The 22,815-nt window shown below is 47.8% G+C and overlaps 1 protein-coding gene across 3 annotated transcripts in view; it reads right to left on the bottom strand.

Moving 5' to 3' along the window:
- Positions 1-7,315: 7,315 nt before the first annotated feature.
- The window catches only part of LOC306799648 (interferon regulatory factor 4), a 75,215-nt gene continuing 59,715 nt past the window's right edge, over positions 7,316-22,815 (bottom strand). The window contains exons 1-9 of one of the 3 annotated variants that reach the window (XM_079300987.1): positions 22,128-22,208; positions 20,325-20,620; positions 19,669-19,855; positions 18,876-18,964; positions 18,173-18,314; positions 16,530-16,637; positions 15,006-15,359; positions 11,042-11,154; positions 7,316-9,142 (exon numbers count right to left, since the gene is read on the bottom strand). In XM_079300987.1, the coding sequence (XP_079157113.1) occupies positions 8,999-9,142; positions 11,042-11,154; positions 15,006-15,359; positions 16,530-16,637; positions 18,173-18,314; positions 18,876-18,964; positions 19,669-19,855; positions 20,325-20,528 (1,341 nt within the window). In that variant the 5' untranslated portion in view covers positions 20,529-20,620; positions 22,128-22,208 and the 3' untranslated portion in view covers positions 7,316-8,998. Of the gene's footprint in view, positions 9,143-11,041; positions 11,155-15,005; positions 15,360-16,529; positions 16,638-18,172; positions 18,315-18,875; positions 18,965-19,668; positions 19,856-20,324; positions 20,621-22,120; positions 22,209-22,815 lie in introns of those variants that run through there. The other 2 variants (XM_079300988.1, XM_079300990.1) reach the window with 2 other exon arrangements.

The following is a 22,815-nucleotide window of genomic DNA, read 5'->3' as shown; positions in this document are numbered from 1 at the left end:
GGGTTATTTATCTTAAAACTCCCCTGCTTCCAATGAATTTAAAAGCAAACCTGAGAGATTTCTCACAAATAGGCACAGGACTATTTTAGGGATGAAAAGGTGGCTTTGGCTAGCCTTTAATCATGGGTTTACTCTGGACCTACCCCAGACTTTTATCTGCCCCTTAGCAAACCTCACAATGTGTTTCCCCACACACTCTGGGGCCAGGTTAACCTTCCCTCTTGACAGGCAGAAGACCTTGTCCGGGAGTCTTTCTCAAGCATCAGGTAGGTGACCTTAGCCTCGTGCATTTAGCCTCTCCCCTCCACCCATGGGATGGGGGAGAGGAGTGGGGGCTCCCCCAGCCCACAGAGGAGCTGCCAGGGGCTCAGGGAGGAGATGGAGACAATTGATGTGCAAGGCTTGGCTGCATGCTCATGGAAAAGGGAGGACATTTCTGCTGGACTGTGTGATCCAGAGCAGTCCCATGCGTTCTGGGAACATGGCACTTCCTTGCACTCATGCAGCTCACAGCATCTTCTTGCTGGGAGCATAGTCATGGCATTGGAGTCCAAGGAGCAGGGCTTTCCAGAAAAGAAGTGCTGACCAGAATGGTTGTACTTTTGTACTTTGTACTTTTGCATCACTGGCAATAAAATCAATTATTAATTGAACTATTCACTACTTAAAATCTGCCTTCTTGGCCCATCAAACCCTTGGCAGCCTTAATGAGATTCCCTGGTGGACTGCACAGGAGCTGCTGGCTTTGTTCCAAAGGTAATACACTTCACTTTTTACTTCCAAACATGGAGCTGGAGATGGCTGGGCAGGAGCAGGAGCACGTGAGTGTCTGTGGGAAGATATTCACCTGAAGCCAAGGAAGCTTGGCTTGACTTTGTTGAGGAACTGAGGAAATATTCAACATCCCACTTTCACTAAGGCTTCACCACATCAGGACCACTTGTTAACTTTCACACCTCTTACAAACATTCTTCAGGCTATGCTCTGCTCCTTATCTGATCTCTGGGCTCTCAGTTCCTTCTCTATGGCCACCTTTGTCTCTCCCTCAGCATCATCTTCTTGTCTCTCCACCTGGCCTTGCTGTGACCTTGGCTGTATCACTGTCTGTGGCTTTGCTGCTTGTTTAAGCCTCCCTTGTCCCTGTGCACAAAAATTATTCAGATCCTCTCCAACAGCTCTGAGGCCCCTGATCTTATCTCTCTGTAGCACTGGGTTCATTCTAGCTCACTCTGTCCCAGCTCCTGAGCTACTTTAACCCCATTCTCCAAGTGTGGATGAAAGCCTCCTGGCAATGCCTTCCAAAACCATCTCCTCCAGCTTCTCTAGACCCAGCCACACACCTAACATTGAGTCTCCTAAACAAACCAGATCCTGGTTCTGACCATCATCAACCTCCATCCTCTTCTTCTTTCCTGGCCTCTCTTTGTTCTGCTTGCCAGAGCATCAATGGCTGCAGCATCCCTCTCGCTATGCTGCCTTCTCTCCAAGCTTCTTTTCTCCCTCCCAAGCTCTTCCTCAAGCTTCCTCTCCTACTCCAAACACAATTTACTATCACTTACACCCACACTCAGCAGCCCCACTGTCACCTTCCCTCATGGCCAAGACCCCACTCTGCCCCTTGAGGGGGCCTTTCACTCCCTTTGCCCTCCTCCATCCTCCCCTTGGATGGTCTCCAGGCTTGCTCCTGGCCCATTCTGTTCTGGTATCCCTCTCTCAGTTCCCACTGGGCTCTTCCAAACCTGCCCTCATAACAGCTCCCATTCCTCCATCCCCTACATAATTGACCCTGTGCAGCCACAAACAGGAGCTCGTACCTGTCCACCTCTTTTCCCAGCCAAGTTTAGGTATTTAACTTGGGGTTTTTGTTGTTGTTGTTTTGCTGGGGTTTTTTTTTGTTTTTTTTTTAAGGGGAAGACCTCTCTTTATGGACTGATTATTATTTTTGCATATTTCATGCCTTTCCTGCTCCCCATGTCTGCATGTGCTGCCTTATTTCTGAGAACTCGCTGACTTCTCCTGGCCAAAACCCACTTCTCTACTTCAGACCCTTGTGAAAGGCAGAACACACTAAATGGCCCTAATGAACCCTGACTATACCTGCAACTGAACTGTCCTCAACCCAGTGCCCTTCTCCCCACTTTGCTCCTTGTATTCACCAGGTTCATGCCTGCAGACACTGTCCTCTGCCTCCTCTGAAAAATTAAGTGTCTAATACACGTTGAGAGCCTACAGCAGATGCTGATTTGCACTTGATCTTTTTGCCTCCCCCCCCCCCCCCGCCCCATATTTTTATACAATTTTTAGGGTGCCATTAGTACCTCCCTCACATGGAATAAACTCTGCCAATTGTGAAAAAACCAAAGCCAGGCCAAATGGCTTTGCCAGATATCTGCAGGATTGCAAGCAGCACTGAAGTCACGCTTCAACTTCCTGCGCTCATCCCCTGCGCGCTGGAGCCTCCCTCCCCGAAATGAGCTCATTCATTTCCAGAAAGCGCCGCCGGTCCCCTCCCTGCGGTGGCACCCCGGCTGTCCCTCGGGCTGTCGCAGGTCACCCCGGGCGCAGTCCAGCCCCGCAGGTGCCGCTCCGGGGTGCGGGCGGGGCTGGCGCTGTCACCTCGCCGGGTCCCCGCGCACTCGCCGCCTATCACAGCTCCAGTCGAGTTTCGAGCTTCCTCTTCTTCCCTCCTGCGGTTTGCGTCGCCTCGATTTATTCATTTCCTTGTAATTTGCAGATAGATATCGATGCTTGCTATATTTAAACAGTGCCTGTAACTCTGCGGGGAGTGCAAACCATTTTATTTGTAGAGTGATGGTTTTAAAGAAAAGTGAGACTTCAGAGTCATCCTTCAGACAGGCACTGTGACACGCATCCACGCTCAGTGACAATTAAAACTTCCAGGATTCAGCTATAGTGGGGGTGGAAGGAGCTCCAGAAGAAAACGCTGTAATGGTTGTAAAGGGCAAAAAGGATCTGCAGCATTCCCAGTATTTGCAGACATCTGTCATTTATTTCACCTCTTTCCTTTGGTAAATCCATGTTGAGCAACTGAACACAAGATGATATTCTCTGTCAAAAAACACTTCTCTGGCTGGAGGGTCACCAACCAGTGTGAGAAAAGATGAGATACAGGGTGAGGACATCAAGAATTCTTCAGACCCAGTCTGGGCTTTTTAGCTGAGTTGTGAAAACCCCATTGCTCTAAACAGCTCTGACCTTTCCTATTTCTTGGAGACTGACGTCTCCACGGTAGATGAGGTCACTCACCCTGTTTTTGAAGTCTCTCTCTCAGTACTCCTTGCATGGGTTTTTTTCTGTGGGAGGGGACAGTCATGAAGAGGGCTAAAGCTCTTGATCATGTGTGAAAAAAGGAAATGAAAATGAGCTATTGGAGATGCATCAAGGCCTGACCCATAACTTTGGTTTCTGAGGATATAAAATCATGAAACACAGACATTTGAAAGGAAAAAAAAGTAGGAAATCTAGTTCTAAAAGTGATTTTATTGGAGGCTATGTGCTCTGTGCTAGAAACTAGAAATGCTCAGCCTTTGCTTTTATGAGACAGTTATGAATGGCTCTGGCAGGAGTGTGAGAAACCATTGATTCAATCACCCTGAGAAACTGCAATTTGAATGTGGTGCCTTGGGTGGAGAGAAGCTGCACACCAGCTTCCTACGGGAAAGCCTAGCAAAAGTGATTGCCATGATTAGATTCTGCTGATCAGCTCATGGGTTTGAGCATCAGAACCACAGCTGGGAAGACACAAGAACATCCTACTCACAATTACAGGAATTGTGGTGCTGTCTGGAGACTAACCTTCAAAGGTTGTGCCCCTTGTGTCTTGCTTGGCGTGCACAATTAAGAGCCACTGTCTGCCTTTAGATTTTGCTGCCAGTGTAGAGGAAAACTGATAGAGGACCCAAAAGAGAGTCAAAAAACTTAGCTAGATCCACAGCAAGCAATGCACATCACTAGATGGCTGCAGCCACCAGGAAAAATAGAATTTCATGATGACCATTTGCCAGGGCTTATTAGACCAGGAAGAGAAGGCGTAAGACTGTATGAGGTAAATAGTGCCTGATACATGAGTAGGATTTATCCATGGACGATGACAGGCTAATGCATTTTGGAGACAAACAGCAGAGGGGCTTGAACCTGAAAATATCTGACCACTGCCTGTGCTGTGCTGGCCATTCCCAGGTCAGAGAAAGAATCTGCATCTTGTAGACCTGAGCAAATCAGGGGTCTCTATCTGCCTGATCTAGATTTATACATCTGCTCTTCAAGAAGGAAGTGAGAAGTAACAAGACAAAAAATATAGTGAGGATGGGATGAAATGTGCTTCATGCACATGGTGATGTACACACTGCACTTGCACTGGCATAGCTGATGGAGCTTGGAAAGCATATTTCAGGTAAGGTGCAAGTGTCTGCTCTAACCTCACTAGGTTCACATGGTCATTCACAGAACTTCTTTTGGGAGATAGTTCCATTAATAGTATATGGACATCATTCCTGCATGGCTAGGAAAGGGATTAAAAGACAGGGTAAGCAGATAGGACAACCAGAGCCCCCAAGTTTTTGAATTTCAGACATTCCTAGAACAAGAATTCAAAAGCTGGTCTCAGAATCAAAACAGAGAAAGCCCAATGGTCAAAGATGAAAACACTTCCCAGGAATATGGAGGGCATGCATTAGCTGTGGTTTGTGAAAAGTCACCTGGATCTGCCTATTCTCTTAGCTTAAAAAACCAGATTTTTTGCATAATTCAGGACCTGTCTTTTGTAGGGAGCAGGAAATGATAGCTGAAGCCTGGAAGACTGATCTGAGAGAAGTGCCCAGCACACCAGGTCTGGCCCCAGCTGGCAGCACTGCAACCTGGAGTGGCAGGAGGCTGCCAGCTGCCTGCAGAGACGTACGAGGCAGCTATGCTGAGTAGAAACAATAAAAATGCATTTGCAAAATTAAGTCCTGTGTTTCATTGCCATTGTTTAGCAAGGCATGACTCTGCTCCTATCTAAGAGTTGAAAACCTGGACTGGGCTCTTCATACTCTTGAAAATTTCCATTTTGTGGAACATCACCCTGTGCAGATCCACTCAGACATCAGCTGTCCAGTCAGCCTCTGCTAGGGCCAACCAGAGAAATGAGTCCAAGCCCAGAACCAAGGCATCTGGCCTGTGTTCCAGTTTCCACTGGAGCACAGGTGATTGCCTTTTCCTCTTGCCAAAAGTACAGTGACAAGCCATCCAACTGGTGTGTTCCTAAGTTATTTAACATCTATCATTCCAAGACCCTGAGACACCTGAGTCAGCTCCTCCTTCACTGTCATTCCAGCACAGTCAGGGCCTGGAGCACTCTGCAGGCATTGGGCCAGTGGCTCCTGAAGCCAGCAGTGGAGCTGCTTGTGGGTCACAGTGGATGTGACCACTCCTCTGGGATGAACAAGGATGTGCTTACCTGACCACACCCTTGAAAGTCAAGTGCTTGAATGGCTGCACATCACCTACCTGGCAATATTCCGAGTCACAGGGGCCTGTTGATGTCTCTTCAGAGCCAACCAAACTCACAAGCACTAAATCAAAAATCACTTACTCTGAGCCTACTACCAGCCAGATCAGAGTTCAGATAAAAACCACCCTGGCAATCTTTATTGTTATACCATCCAAGTTCATCTAAATCTGACACACAGTTCTGCCTGGGAAAGGCAATATGATTGTTTCAATCTGCTGGGCCTTTTTGGTGAGCGCTCTTTCTTTCTCTCTCTTCCCTCCCCCTTCCTCTCCACAAGCACACACAGACAGCAATCTGTGAGCGTGCAAGAGAAAACGCTTGACTTTTTCCTGAAAGCTGTGCTGAGGGTGGTGTTTCCCCACCTCCACGCTGCTGACACACGCTGATGTAAACACGTCCAAAAGGCCACGGGGGTTTTCACGTGAATCCTGCGTTTTTTCCACAAACCCCGTTACACTGTACTTCAGCTTAAAATACATCTCCTCGTTTCTGGTTAACCTACAACCCCTCTAAGGCTACTACAGCAGCAGGCAAAACTACTCAGCAGAACCAAATTTGGAATATAGATGCTTCTCTGCTACAAAACCCTTTCAAGAAACAGTTGCAGCTGTGGCTGTATTGAAATCAGAAAAACCAATACTGACACAAAAAACGTTTGAGAACAAAACCAAACAGCTATGCCTTCAGTGTTGATGGGAGTAAAACATGTCATTTACAATGCCACTGAAAACATAACAGGAAGGAAGTAGACCTCAGAAACTATAAACAGAATTTAACAGAGGTGGGAAGTACCTCAAATGCTTTCACGTAGTGACTGTAAAAAAGATACTAAAAGGAGAAAATGTTTCCAGGTTTTTCTTCTTGTTTACTTTTTGTTTCTTCACCACTTTAGGTATTCTGTTGTTTTGAACAGTAAGAAATGCTCACAAAAGTAAATGCAACTAAGTCCTCATATGCAAAACAATTTATAGTACAAATAACAGTTTGATTTTCCTCTCACCCCCCTGCACCATTCCTACAAGAAAGCTGTATTTGGCCAGAAATTAGATGGTGCTCTTTCCCCTCTCTCCCTCTCTCCACAGCTGCTGGCTTTAAATTTTGCTACTTCAAGGAAAAGAATTAAAAGCACATTCTAAAGCCAAAAATTATAATGCACCTCAATAGTCAGTAAGAGTCCGCACAAAAAGAGAAAATATTCTCCCCACCACCCCATCTTCAGATGTTTCACAGATCCTATTTCACACCTTGCTTGCTCTGCGAGATTCTGCACCCAAAAAACACTCTGAGGATCCTGATTTCCAGCAAAGAGGGGCTATCTGGTAAATTCCTTCCTATTTGGAACTTCACTCCTTTAGTTCATTTACCATCTTCCTTTTCATCCTTTCCTAGCTTTACTCACTTTAAAGCGTACTGGAATAACAAGCAGGAACAAAGGGCAGTCAGAGGGTCCCCACATGCTGGGCTGGCCAGGAGAGCACCAGCCTGGTGCCCAGCCCCAGAAGCCCTGGAGGGGCAGAGCATGGCAGCACCAGGTCCCCAGCTGCAGGGCTGTGCTGCACTGTCCATGGACCTGGAAACCAACAGCTGAAGGGGAACCTCCCCATTTTCCTTTTTTTCTGCTACCTGTGGCTAATATTGCAGACATTTCCGTAAACAAAAATCCTTACCTTTTGACCTTTCTCTGCACTTTTGGCTCAAAGCAGAGTTCCCCATAGACAGCCAGCATTGCTGCACAGGTTCACAGTGCAGAACCACAGGAGTTAGATTTGTCCCACTACTGAAAACAACACATAGGCACCAAGCTGGTAGGGAAATAGAACTTTATTCCAAGACATGAACTGAAGCAATGAGCATATGAAGCAACAACCACTAGGAAAAAAGTGAAAAACACATCAAATACTTGTATTGTACCAGTTAAGTTTGAACACAGAAGTCCCTTTCAGTAAAATCGATGCACAGGACAAAAGCACAAGCGAAGCTCAGATGGTCACCTAGAGCATTGTTTTTAATTTCCAAGAAAGAGGTCTCCCCTACAAAAATCTTTAAGCCAGGAAAAAAAACTCTTCAAGTAACAAAGTAGAAATTATCTGCTCATTCTGCTTGGCACTGTGGAGAAGGAGGGGGATAATATATCCCAAAAGAGTATGCATCTCTAAGATGTATAAATTCAAAGTCCCTAAGACACAAGTCTGCTGCCAGACCAAGTACCGTTTTTCCTTCCTCATTTAGGAAGTCAAGTGAAGTATGCCTGCTAAGCACAGGGGGATCATGTTCTGGAATGAAAGCTCCAAACATCACATGGTCTGACTGCCAAGGAAACTTCAGTGGCACACACACCCAGACCTCTCCTCTTTGTCTTTCTAACAGCACCCCATCAAACTGCAAACTGCATCAAACTCTGCAAACATTCAAACAAGTATTTCCTTGACTGTCTTAGTACAGGAGGCCACATGCTGCTCTCCTTGAGCTCTCCCTTCACATTCACTTCAGTACCACTGGAAGAAAGCTGCAAGTGCACACAAACAGCAGAGCTGTCTCTGTGTAAGTCAGAGGTGGTGGTTATTTTAACCTGGCTTGTGCATGTGACATCAAAAAGGGGTAGCTGGACCATTTCTGTGCTATTTGCAAGGTCTGCCAACTTCATTTTAATGCATACATATATACATACATATATATGTATCATGCATGCATAGTAGCTTACAATTATAAGAAAAATGCAATTTATTTATAAACCTGCTCTTTGGGACTCTAGAATTTTAGTGGTTAATCCACTAAATTCATAGGTAATATGAGTTGATTGGTCACTTTTCTTAACACAGTACCATAAATGCATCACTTTAGAAACTGCTATCATGGAAGCTAATCCAATAACAACAATGGCAGCAACAAAATTCATTGTCAGGACAAGTGTCAGTCAGGCATTATAAAAATATGTCTCTGAAGAACTGCATTGTTTTCAAAAAATACACTGCAATATTCTATACAAGAATATAGGCATGACACTTATGAATCTAAATTTATAACCACTTACATGTATTAGCTATTCTCAATAAACCATCTACGTCTGCTACCCACCTACAGTAGCTACAGTTTCAAATTGGGAACACTGCAAGTTTATGTACTTTCCCTGAGATCAGTAATCCAAAATAAATAGCCCTGCAAAGGTAACAGTGTAAACTCTGGATTTAAATCTTCAGTAAGGATCAGTCCTCAAAAGCCAAGGAGAACATTAAGCAAACGTAAACACAGCAATCATTTTGTCAGTTTTGAGTTAATTCTCAGCAACAGTGGAACCCTATGTGAGATGTAGCATCCAAATGTTGGAGACTCATCATTTTTATTGTACAATACAGTTGTCCTAGTTGGTCACTTCCCTATCATTAAACCCCTGAATCCAGCTGGATTGTGGATCTCCAAATCAGGACCCAGATCTGCTCTTCCACTCTGCACAATCTTTACAGTGCCTTTAAAACCACTCTGAGGTTCTTACTCTTGAATGGAGGAATGGCGAATAGATCTGTGATAATCCTCTGGGCTAGTCACAAGTTCTGGTAAATCATAGCCTCTCAGCAGGTGTCCACTGTTTTGTTGAGCAAAGTAATACAGCTGCCTGGCAAACATTGGTTCAACCTTAAGAACAGACAAAATGTTAATCAGACATGTGGCAAAACTTCACACTCCTCATTTTAGTTATTCAGGGTGGTTTTAAGCTAGAAACAAGATGGGACAGAACAGTTCTGCTTACCAGAACAGGAACACAATTTCAGTGGTTTCACTAATCTGTTTTAAACTAGGTCTTGCCTAGCCTAGCTCAGCTCTGCCAAGTGCCTCACACTCCTTACCTTCACCACCTTAATTAGAAGGGACTGTAGCAGCAACATAAATAATGTATGAAAAATTGCAGTCTCTTAGCCAGCTCCAGGATGTGAGCAACGTCTGCAGGACACACATGCCCACATCCACTCAAGATGTTTAAATATATATTGAACCTACCAGAAGTCTTGTCTGCCTTGCAAAGTACTTTGAGGACTTAACTTGAAACGTTGGAGTCATCAGGTAGGCTGAGGTATGTCACCAAATGACTGTGTCTGATGTTAGATTTCAACTTAACATTGAGGTTACTCTTGTTTCTGTTCATTCAAGCTCTGATGAGGAATTTGTTCAACCACCAAGTGGGATTTGTATGAGTTAACACTGCCTTCACTTCTGTCTCTTCAGAAACCACCACTCCCTCTAAGGTCTTTGGGCTCTGACTGTAAATATTTGATCTGTACACTGAGAACAAACATCTCCTAACTCTCAGTGAAGGACAGGCTGGATGACACTCCTCCACAACCGTCTCCTGCTGGTCAGCCAATCCCTCCATATATATTAAAAGACACAATAACTGTTTTGGAGGAAATAAATGCCATGGTGGAGATGAGAAGGCAGTGGGACAGGTGCCCCAGGCAGCTTCCAGTGCATATTTGTTTGGTGGGATGGTAGAGCCTCAGACAGATCAAGAGGATGGGCAGATTGAGCAGTTGGCAACGGGGAAGCAAAGTTCTGGAAAGTGCAGGAGGTACAGGCTCACAGAAAAAAATACCAGAGATGGGTAAGGGGGCTGGAGAGAAGATGCTAGAAAGCAGGGATGGGAAGCTGGAAAGCCAAAATAGGAACAGAAAAGAGCTGAAGGAGAGTCAGGGATGGGCAGCCATCTCTAACACGTCACTGCACAGCTCAGCATGGGTTTGTGAGCTTCTCAACTTCCACCCCAGAGACTTCTAGGCAGCATTATGGCAGCACAAAAGCTACTCAGCCTAAGGAGAGGCCACAGCTTATGGCAGAAGTCTGACTTGGGATCCATACTGCTACTGAAGGGGCCTTGAAAAAATATTCAGACACACCAGTTTTCTTCTCAAGGATGCAGCAAGCTAAGCCCTACCACTAATGTGAGCATTACCACCTCTCTTGTGGTTTTCTGGGCCAATACAGCCAATTCAGAAAGTACCAGGTCTCAGTCTCTGCCATCACCCTGTCTCAGAAAGCATCCTGAAACAGCAGCTTTGAGTGTGTGTGAACTGAGGTGAGTCAGCCCAAGAGCCTGACAGCTACTGAACCCTGAAGCTGCACAGGCAGCCCTGCATCCCATTAAGGGCTGAGCTCCTTGAGACAGGCTGGGATTCTGGAGCAGCTTCAGGTGCAGTGGGTGCAAAAAGCACCACATCCTGCACTGGCCAGGCAGCCCAAGGAGCTGCACAACTGAGCTGGTGGTGGTAAAACAGCAGCTCCAGGTACATTTCAGCTTTAGCTGGGATTTGCAACAGATCACATATGACACTTGCTCTGCAGAGAGGGAAAATTAGCTGCTCTGCTGAGAGCTATAGTCAGTCCTAGGCAGATCTGGAGATTAAACCCAGTTCTGGAAAGTGCTGCATTTTCAACAACTTACTACTTCACTCAATCTACATAAGGCACAAAAGCCTGACTGGCAAATTCATATTCTCCAAGGAGAATGCTTGTTTTAGGTAAGGCAGAAATCCTACTTACATGGGCTGTAATTAGTTTCCTCTGCCTCTGTGGATCTGGAAATTCCTCCCCAAAGCACAGAGCGACCTGGTACCTCGGCAGAGGACGTCCATGGTGAGCAAAGGCTTGCAGCTCTGGGAAGAGACAAAGTACCACACTGTGGAATAATCATGGGAGACAGGCAAGCACTCCCACTCCCAACCACCAGCATGGGAGAGAAAAACAGAATGGCAAAAGGTAAAAAAAAATCTGTGCTTTGAGATAAAGACAGTTTAATGGGTGAAAAAGAAACAAGACAAAACAAAGGAAAACAGATTATGGAAAATGCAATCACTTGTGACCAGCTGACCTACACACAGCCAGTCTCCAAGCAACAGCAACCTCCAGCAAATTCCCCCATGCCCTGTTTTACTGCAGAACTCAAGGTCATATGGAATGCAATATCCCTCAGCTGGGGTCAGCTGCCCTGGCCGTGCCCTTCCCAGACTCCTGCCCACTCCAGACTGAGCCTGTGAGGGCAGAGGGAGACAGAGAAAGCCTTGACATTGTGCTTGAACTGTTCAACATCAGCTAAATTGTCCCTGTGTTATCAGCACTGTTTAGGTCACAAATACAAACCATAGCACCACATGGACTGCTATGAAAAAAATTAACCCTGCTCCAGTCAAAACCAGTATAGGCCAGTAAGACAGACTGTGGATGATCCTGGAGCACAGGGGAGAAGATAAAGTTACTCCAAGGGATGAGAGAGGTCAGGAAAAAGACAAAAGGTAAGCACAAGACCAGAGTTTGGAGACTTGCCCTCAGGTCAGGGGGAGTGAGTTACAACACTGCAACTTTTCTGTTTGCTTTGTCTCACAATTAATTTCATATGCACAAACCAAGATCTCTTCCAATTAGTGCTTCTAAGGGACCCTGACAGAACCCCTGGAGCAGACACTGCTGGGAGGTGGGAATCATTCAAGCAGACACACAAGAGCAGCACTGAAACCAATGGCTTGGTAGTGCCAGAGACACAAAATAGTGCCAGGCATAAAATTTAGCCCCAGCCAGACTGCCACAGAGCCTCTGCCATGACTGTGCCCAGTGCAGGACACTGAGGTAAGGGAAGGGAAAGGGGCTCTACTTCAGCCATGAACTGAGCCAGCAAATGAGCTTTTTGTGTCTTCTGTGCCCCTGCACTCTCTTCTCTAACCCATAACCTTGTGCAAAGAGAAATGATCAAATTCTATTATTATTCTAATAGTCAGTCTTCCCTATGAAAAGTTGCAGGGGAGGCCTTTATAAGGTGCTTCCACTCAAACCAAAATCTCCAGTGTCATGGAACAAAGGTTTGACACTCCATTTCTACCCAGAAAAAATTCTAACACAGTATTCTTGCTAAAGTGTGTTAAGTGCTGTGTTTCTACACAGCTGATGAGTAAATATTCCATTTTAATTGATAACTCTGTTCATGCTCTCTGGAAAAAGCTGCAATTAATATTAAAGCAAATATATTATAATGAAGCACCCTCTCTGCTAGAGAAGGAAAGGAGAGCCTTTGAACTTGACATGACAAATGCACCTTTTCCCAAAATACACCCCTGCCATTCCTACTCTAACTGAAAGCTTTTCAGACCAAGGTGTGGATCCTGTGGCTACCAGAACAGCATCCCAACTCTGTCTTGGACAACCTCTTACTGAGAGGGCAAGTAAAACAATGGGCAGCTCACTTAGAACTTGGAGTAAAAAAGCTTTCCTTAAAGTGTCCCCAAAAGCCCCTGAAGAGTGCCATGAGCTCTCTGGGGATAAGGCAAAAAGAAGAGATTTTCCATGGGACTCTGCTTCCCTCTGAGTGCTACAGATAGAGAAGGATGATCCACCCAAGGCAAATCCAGCCACACTGCTAATGTGAAACTTCTTTCAACTTCCTCTTTCCCTTGTTTTACATGGCCTCAGCAATTTTCCAAACCCTGAACACCTGTGGAAGTGCCCACAGCACAGACCTGGAAAAGAAAGCCCACCACCAGGATAATCACGGTTTGAGGTCAGCCCTGTGCTTCTCCAAAACCTTCCACTCACTCCATCTTCCTTTCCAAGCCCAAGTGCATCATCCAACACCAAAGGGCTCCCCATGTGCCTCCCCAAACCTTTCCCACCTCCTGATACTCCAGCTGCCACTCCTGTCCACCAACCATTCTCTGGCTGCCACTCCCACACTCCAAGCTCTCTCTCCCTGTTCTACTCTCCACCCTGCCCAATTTACAATTACCATGCATTTTTCTCTCCCCACAGAGACCATTCCCCTGGTTTCTGATTTATTGCCCCATTTCAGCTTTCTCAGCAGCAGAGGCTTCTCAGCAGCCTCGATTCTCCAGTGCAGTTTGCATTTCAAGGTTCAGCTCCTCAGTGGTTTCCCAAGAGCTGTGGTTGGCTCACAGCAGTTCTGCATCTGTCCCTTCCTCTGCTGTTCATGATTCCCTCTCCTGGCAGATATCTCCTGCCTCTCTCTGCAGGGAAGTCCCAGTTTCCCAGCACAGGGGAATCCCAGAGCTTGCTTGCAGGTCGGGACCTCAGCATATTCAATTAGCACACAGATGTGACAGGCCCATGACAAGTCACTTACAAACTTCACTGAGCATCATCACATGCAAAAACTCACTTTGCACACACCACAGACTGTGACTGCAACCACACACTCGGGTTTGCACAGGCACTGGTGCATAAGTAATTTAGGAGGGGTGAAAAATAACTACTGCTTGAGCTTATCTTTGGGGTTAGGTGTCTAAAAAGAGATGTCCTGTCAACCATTTGGAAGAACCCAGAGCACGTCTAAAAAACCACCTGAGAAAAGGGAAAGGGATTTCCAAAACCATCACCAGGCACAGAATTATACATCTTTAAATTAGCATGTGATTGAAGCCCAGCCCAATACCTGACCTCAAATTCCCCTTTTTAACTGTCAATTCTCACATCTATATAAGATTTCTCTCTTTAAATGAATTTTTTTCTTTGCTGTTTCTCTAAGAGAGTGTATCAGCCTTGGAATAGAAAGTATGCTAAAGCTGATCATTTGGATTTAGTTTGCTGGGGTTCTCTGAATTTTGCAAGGCATTATTCCCCTGAGAGTGTCATGCCAGGGCTCATGCCCAGTTCTAGTAAGAAAACACACCAAATCATAGCCACTTATTTCACCTCTAAGCCATGGCAGAAATATCAAAAAGGGGCCAATGTCTATTCTGCTGCCCAAGCTGTCCCCTGGGACAGTGACCATCTGCACCATCCCCTCTGGGTGGACAGCTCTCCTCTCTCTAACTGCTCAGGTGTGCTGGGAAGTGAGGCTGAAGCTCTGCCCCTTCCCTTCAGGGGCTGGAAGGGGAAGGCACTGTCCTGAAGCACCCCCCTGATCCCTCTGCACTGCCTTGGGAAAAAGGAAGCCTTTCCAGAGAGCTCTGGTGAGGTATGCACCTCCATGCTCAGAATGTTAGGCAATCCTGAAATTGCAGTTTGTGAAATCCTTCTGAATTCCTAAATATCTTGAGACACTGGCACAGACTGAAAAGAAGGCTTGCCACTGAAATTTGTACACTCTGGGCAAGACCTCAGGCTTGCTCTGGGTAAAGCTGAGAGGAGTGCAGGTGCAGACCACAGACCTATCCAAGACTAAGACAAGCAAATCCAAGATGAGGATCCAGTTTCCTATGTCAATTTATGGAAAAAACTATGCTTCTAGATTCCTCCTTATGCTTTGTATAGAAATGTGAGGGACTGGGTGTCACCAGCTAAGTCTCAGTAGACTCCTGCTGGTCTGTGCAGGGGCACTGAATGTGCAGAGAGCACAGAAATTTATGGGAATACTCAGGATTCAAGCACCCCTCGGCTGCATTTGCCCAGAAGGATCAAGGGGCAATTCTCACTTTAATGAAAAGAGCACTCCCATAAAGCTGATGTGGACAGTGCCCAGGTGACATTTCCAAGAGGGTATCAAAGCCACAGTGGGAATTACCTGCCAAAAACTGCTGAGTATCAAAGAGCTTGCACGTCTGGTCCCGCTCCAGCTTGTTGGGTCGGTCACTGCAGAGTGCCAGGGGCCCATCCCAGTAGATCCTGCTTTGGCAAAGTCTCTTGGCATAGAGGCCATCAGGGGCCATCCATAGAATTACTCCTCGTTCCAGGTGGCTCAGTAGCTTTTCTATGTTCTTCCTCTGGCCATTATCCTCTGGATAAGGGAAGATAACTTGGTCCAGGCTGCTGACCTCGTAGCTTTGGCCATGGGATATCCTACAGCCTTCAGGACTGGAAGTTGTCACCTCCTTCACCAGTATTTCACGGTAATATAGGCAGATGTGGAGTCTGCAGTCTACAAGGAGAAACAAACAGACAAACAAAAACAATCACTGTGACACATTAGTATGGATGTTTGGTGTTTCAGGTCTGTGCTAAGGCCAAGAGACAAGTTTACATTTATCTTATTTAAAGGGCTACTGATGTGTGGGAATTTGGCAGGAACTAAAATCCCACAAACATCACATTTCCATTTAAGAGGAAAAACCTGCACAGAAAAAGTTGATGTTGGTCACATTTTCCAAGTCCACGTCACAATTAAACCCACCAGCTCAGTACACTTCCTCAGATTTAACAAGGAAGTAGCTGTGTTTCCCCCCAGGCTTTGCATAGAAAGGGCTTCTGCACAGGGGACCTGCAAACTTGCACTCAGCTGCCTGGAGGGAAGCAACTGCTGGCCCCAGCTCCAACAGGGCTGGAGTACCCAAAATCCCCTGCCTTGCATTCAAATGGCATTTGGGCCACTTGGCTGACTCCTACAAATTCATACAGCACTGAACATATATATATATATACACATATAGTATATGCATGTGTGTACAATATATATTCACATACACACAAAGACACACACACACTAACCCTGACTCAGGAGAACAATCCCCACTTAAAAAAAAACCCACCAAGTATCACTTTACAGGTCTTTCCCTTAGTTCTGTGAAAAGCACATTCCCACCTTTTCCCAGAATTACTTAGAAACTTCCCCAGCATCCAGACATCTGCAAACCTGGCTGAAATAACTTCCCTTTTCTTTCCAGAATGTCTTTTTTTTTTTTTCCACCATGAATAACAAAGCAGAGCAAAGCCAGATGGTACCAACAAGAGCACTACAAGGTACCCAGGCAATATAAATTTTTTGGGGGGAGAGAGGGGGCTCCTCCAAAACAAAAACTTGATCCTTAAATCACTGACACTCCTAAACTGGCAAACTCCCCTGGGAAGTCACACCAACCAACCCAGCAGTAATACCACAAGCCAGCACTTCCATTAGCTTTAAACACCTCCATCCCTTGGAGCTGGGGCTGGAAGTGCTTAAGTATCCTGGAAAACTGACAATCATACACCAAATTCATTCATTGAAGGTTTCTTTTTTCCTTTCATCTGAAAGGAGAGATGGTGCCTGGGAGGCAGGAGTGGGAGTCTCTTGCCAAGTTCCCCAGGAAGCCTGGGGGGTTATGGACCTTACCTGACAGAGCAAGGGCTTCACCAGACCTTATGCTTGGCTCAATTGGGATGCCAGGAGCCTGGGACTCAGGAGGAGCACAAGCATAGAAGGTTCCTGTCACCTGACAACCTGTTTTCACAAACAAAAGTCAGTGACAGAGGCCTAAATCCTAAAAGAAAAGCTAGGGCAGAGATCACAGCAATGCAAAAGTGAATTTTCCTGGGCCCCAGCATGAATTCTTTCTTTCTTTTTCCCCTTCTTAAAAAGATCCTACTTCCCAATTCCTTCAGGTAGGCCAACTCTACCAAACATTCCAGATGTTACCTGGACTGTATTTTCATTTGAGTCTGCATGAAATAGTCCCTTAGCCTTTCTATATTCCCCCTAGTCCTTTTCCTTGCTTAACATGCTATTCCATTAGAGAAATAATTTACATTTTCAACTCAACTACAGTGCTCTTCAAAGCTGCATAAACCAATTCATATTTCAAAAAAACTTACTAATGATGGGTATAACAATAAAGCTGGGATTAACACTGTTTAAATGTAGTTAAAGAAAAATGTGCAGCAGGAGATTATTAGGGTTTTATGAGCAGAACTAGTATTAAACTAGTTTAGAGCCCAGTGAGAAACACAGTATCAACCACTAACAATTGCCTACAAATTCAGCAAAATATCTGAATGTGTGTAAGTGCTGCAGAGAATGTACTTCAGGGCAGAGCTCATTCTGCTTGCTACCTTGATTTTTTTATTAGCAAATAGCACAACTAAAAGCAAAGAATTCTGCCTAATAATTTCAATATAGTGCCAGCTAAGGTTGCAATGCACTGAGTATTTACTTTTTAGCAGATCCAAAGATTTCTCTGCATCAAAACTGGGACAGCTGTCCTCTGAAAATATAGCACCTGCTCCAGGGGTCCTTTCTTGCTTCCCATCCTTTCCTGCCCTTCTGAGCCACCAGCTTCTCCTCACAAAGCAAATGCCTGCATCCTCAGGTGAGTTACCCTGCAAGGGTCTACAGCACACCATTCCCTTTCTCTTATGTTTTTATTCCCTGCAGACTTCAGCACTGCCAATTTTCACAATTTGGGCTTTTTCCTACAGATGGAGAGCTTGGAAAGCCATGATTGTGTTAGGCTCTGGTACTGTGAGATCTTTGGGGAAGGAAACATCCCTTTATTCTGTTTTTGCTGTACCAGCCCCAAGAGAGTGTCAATCCATGACAAGTTGTCCCACTGCCACAGCACTAAAATAAAGTAATAATTCCAGCTTTCCTCTAGGGACAATAATGCCAGTCTAACCCACAGAGCTGGAGGGAAAACCTCACCAGTGTAAGCCTCAAAAAGTCCAAAATCAGAGAGAAAAGCTAGAGAACATATGTTCCCATTTGGGGGTTTTGTGAGGGTTGGTTGCCTTCTTTATTGGTCAGGGCTTTTGAGACAGCTGAGGACTTTTGGGGGCTGATTTCTATCACTGCAGAGAACTGCACAGCCAACACACCACACATACAGTGGCAGCGACTGCACAAAGGCAGCTCCCTTTCAAGGGAACCAGCACTCCTCCCCATCCACAGCTGTAAATCAAAGCCACAAGCACCAAGCCTGGAATCTGAGGTCCCTCCAGGTGGCCAGCCCCAGCAAGCAGCCCCAAACAGGGGTGTCTTACCATTTTCACAGGCGGGCCCCTGCCAGTGATGGCCGCGGGAGGCGAAGGGGACGCTGGCGCACTGGTAGGGAATGTCGGGATGCGGCTGCTCCGGGGCAAACTCCCTCCAGTTCCGCTCGTGGGGCACCATGTAGTTGGGTACCTGCTCAATTTAACAAGGCATTCTTTCAGCAGGCAGCTGCCAGGACTAATGCTATGCATTGCAGCAGCTTCCCCATCTCTGCTCCTTGATTCTCCCTGCCAAAGCCCGTGGAGGTCTGAGCCGTGCCCAGGCGATGCGGATGGCGCTTGGCCACCACCACCGAAGAGGCTTTCAAACGAGTTTCTCACCACTGGTGTGAATAATAAGAGGAGTGGAATAACAAAAGGCAGTCAAAGCACTGCTGGTAAATGTCTGCTTGAAAGAGCAGGGCTTCATTGGGTGCTGGCATTCTGGCACCAAGAGAATGGCAGTGCACTAGGAACTGTCGTCCAACAGAAAAGAGCTATTACTCTGGGATAAACAACACCAAGGGAAATCAATTGCCCTGTGGCCTCATCTGACATTAGAAAAGTTGCTTCTCAATTTCTCAGTTTTCAAAATGAGGTTTCTTCACAGGGAGAACCTGAGAGCCCTACCAGCAAGGACAGACATAGCACAGAGCACAGAAACTGGGCTGTTCAGTGTAGAGGCACCAAGCAAAACACCCAACTAATGCCATACCTGGGATGGTAGTGCAGTGTAAGGAGATGCTATTGGAAAGGGATGGTTCATCATTAATGGCTGTTCCTCCATGCTGATCTGTTTTGCACCTGTGTTCACCAGAGGGACAAAAATAAATTATGTCAACCACACTTACAGAAATCTGCAATCGGTACATTAAAGACAATCCATACAACTGCCACTGAACAGAGAGAGGACCAAAATGCCCTCCAGCACCCACTTGGGACTGGATTCCCTGGCCAAGCTCTGGGAAGCAGTCTGTCCTGCTGGGCTCTGCAGTGCCCCACAGCACAGTGCCAGGCACCAGGGCCTTCCTGGAGAGCAGGCACTGCCCTGCCCCCACCCTGGAGGCTGCAGGCTGGGCATCCCAGCTCTTTCCCCCAAGGCAGTTACCTACTGTCTGCCCCAAAATCGCTCTTCCCTGTATTCAGAACCTAGATCCAGCATGTAATTTTTTTTCTGTCTGTCATTTGAGCCGCCTGCTTGGCTCTCACTACACAGAGCTGGCAGGGAGGCTCCAGCTAAAAGAGCAATTCCTCCAGTGATGTGCAGGTGCCTGTCTGCATCTTCCTGCAGGGCTCCCTTTCAGAGCTCCAACTCAAACACCAGCAGTCCTCCTGCAGATGCAGCCTCTCAAGTCACACAGAACAAGCTGCACTTGAGCCCTCATTTTGGTCCCTTAAAAGACTTTAAAAGGCTGCAGGGCCATTCCAGAAAAGCACACTTCAGTCCTCATATGCTTGCAATGAGACATATTCACATTCTGTTACACAAGGAATTTGAGATGCTTTACCTTTTTTGGCTCCTTCTGGCACTATTCTGTACACTTTATAGGGATCTGAGATGTCCAGCTGGCTTCTCTCCACCAGTTCTTCAAAGTCATTGCTCTTGTTCAAAGCACACCTTAATCTTGTCTTCCAGGTAGGGGGATCTGGTTTATCAATGCCCTCTCTGAACTTCCCTTTAAAAAGAGCCCAAGCCTGGAAACATTTCAGATAATCAAAAGAGCAGGAAAATGAGAAAAGGAAAGAAAAAAAAAAAAAAAAAAAAAAAGAAGGGAGAAAAAGATTTAACTACAAGGCACAATGCTTGAAACAGCGTATGTGTGCGTGCTTACATGTGCATGAAGTGTTCATGAATTTACTCCCTATGGGTTTAGGCTTTAAAAAAGCAGCATGCTAAGGTACAAAAAAATGGTTTAGTGGGCATAAGAAAGGGGAATGAATGTGGAAACAGATATGCTGCTGTCCCAGAAGCATTCAGCTCCACACAGAGAACTGTGGAAAAATGGGCTGTCCCGCAAACACAGGGACACCAGGGCACAGCCAGCACCACCAGCCAGGCAGTGCCCAGCAGCAGAAGCAGAGGCAGGTGGCAAGGATGGGATGGTGAGGGGCATCCCTCCTGCCCTGCCAGGCTCCACAACCCCCAGCCCAGGCTGAGGCTCACCTTGAAGAGGGCGGCATCCTCCTCCCGGTTGTAGTCCTGCTTGCCGGCGTGCTTCCAGGGGATGCGGAAGATGCTCTTCTCGTCGTTCTCCCACACCAGCCCGGGGTACTTGCCGCTGTCTATCTGGTCGATCAGCCACTGGCGGAGTTTCCCATTGCCACAGCTCACCGAGTTCATCCCGCACTCGCCCAGCTCCAAGTTCATGCCACTCGTGTCAGAGGTTGGGCAGGGGGTTTTGGGGTGCCCACCGAGCTGACCTGTCTGCACACGTCCGAGCACCGGCTCTCTGGGGGACTCTGGAGGAGAGGGAAATGGGCAGGATGTGGGGAGAGGCAAACCCACAGGTCAGCTAACCCACAGGGTAAGTCTGCACCAGCGGTGCCCGGCCCCTGATGCCACACACACCACACCAAACAGCAGCCACGGCACGCAGGGAGGCCCTGGGGGCCCCGGGAAACACGGTACAGAGCCTCAGGAAACCGGGCACAGCCCCCCACAGCCCTCCCCAGACACTGCCTGTGCTGCAGACTCTGACAGACTTCCCCCTGCCCCGATACTGCTTCGCATGAACACACATGGGTCGTTGACATTTCTATTGTAAGTGACTTAAGGCACAACTCCCTTGTCCTGCTGAGAGTTCAACTGGGGGTTTGCTTTTCAACCAAAAGAGGAAAAAACTGCACTACAATATACTTGCATATGACACACACACGATTCGGAGGGCTTCACATGCAGTTGTGGTTTATATGGCATCTATCTATAACACCAAAGCAGCTCTCACAAGCTCACTTCAGCAAGACGCACTTGAACACATGATGTCCTATACATATCTACCCCTCCAACTGCTCCCAGCACGCACACATAGCAACACTCACATCTACACGCTGCATATACCTAAAAGTGGAACGACAGCAACCCACAGAGCCCGGCAGAAGGGCACTTATGTGCCCAGGGACGTGGGAGCTTGCAGCCCACCACACAGAGCGCCAGAGCTGCGCGCAGAGGCGCACGGAGAGCGGCGCGGCCCCGCAGGGATGGGAACCCGCTGGGAAGGTGCAAACGCCAGGACACCGGCACCAGCGATGGGGACCTGACGTCGGGTTTGATTCACCGACCTGGAAAATGCTTAGTTTGTCGGGTTCCCACTCCACCCCCCCTATTACATCCAACAAAATTAAGCGATTCCTCACCCAGAAATCTTTGCCTCTACCCACGGGGAGCCTTCCCGAGCCCCTCGCCAGACAGGCGCACAGTGCTGTGGGCAGATGGGCAGCACCGCTCCGCACCCCTTACACCCCTCGGCAGGGGCAGCATCCCCCCAGACACCAAACCCGGTCCCGCGGCATCTCCCTTGCACATGGTGCGCCCGGGGACATGGGGCGCGCTCGGGACGGAGCCCGCAGGAGTCCGTGCGAGCAGCGCAAAAAAGTCACTTTCCCCCCTTCCACTGTGCACGAAGCCGATCCCTCCCACACATTCCCGCGACCCTCCCGAGGGCAGCGCGAACAAGCCGGGCTGGGGGCCGGTGCGCACCTTCGCCTCGGGAGCAGATAACGGGCGGCTATTATTTCTTTTGCTTCACATTAAGGAAAAAATAGAATGAGGGGAGAAAATTAAAAGTTTTAAAAAAACCCTAAAAAATTAAAATAAAAAAAAAAAAAAAAAAAAAAGGCAAGGGCTCGCTCAGGTGCCGACAGCCACAGGAGAAGCCCCGAGTGGGGGAAGCCGAGGCGCCCGCACCGCCCACCCGCTCCCTGCCCGGCGGGGCCGGGGGTCCCGGGGGCTCGGCCGCCCACCGCTTACCTCTGTGCTGGCGCGGGCAGGGGCCGCCGGCTGCCGGGCGGCTGCTGAGACGGGGCGCAGAGCGACTGGGCCGGCAGCACCGGGAAGTTTCTTTATATGATGGAGGGAGTCGTGTCGGGCGGGGGGAGGCGGGCCCCGCCCGGGGGTGGAGCCGGCGGAGGAGAGCGGGGACTTGGCTGGAAAACATCTGAAGGCAGTGATACATCCCCATTGCTGGTAAACAGGCTGCGGGCGGCAGGGCGTGCAGCCCGGCACCCTCCGCGTCCCCGCTAGGCTGGGTTTTTTTAAGTCTATACAGACAGGCGCACATACATAAATAGCCCGGGAAACTCCTACCAGTGAGAGCCGGGCGGCTTTTACTGTAAAGACCCAGCTCGCTACACCCACCAGAACCGTCCTAGACGGCGCCGGCCGGGCCCCCGGGATGCTCGGGGAGACGCGGGGGCATCGCCCAGCCGCCCCCGCCGTGCCGGGCTCGGTGTCCCCCGCGGCACCCTCGGCCACCCGCCCCTCTGTGCTCGCAGAGCCGGCATCGCGGTGTGGGATCACACACACGCCCGCCTCCTTTGCCCCAGGCTCGGCTCTCCCCTACAGGCGTTTTGCAGCGTTTTGCTGGGCAAGGTGGAGGGCAGCGATCCCCGACGGGGCGACAGCACCGCCGGGAGCGGGGACAGCCGCCAGCTCCTGC

This window comes from Erithacus rubecula (assembly GCF_903797595.1).
Source record: "Erithacus rubecula genome assembly, chromosome: 3".
In the NCBI taxonomy this organism is placed as follows: Eukaryota; Metazoa; Chordata; class Aves; order Passeriformes; family Muscicapidae; genus Erithacus; species Erithacus rubecula.
Note: the sequence above shows the minus strand (reverse complement) of the source record. Positions and strands in the feature narration are given on the sequence as shown.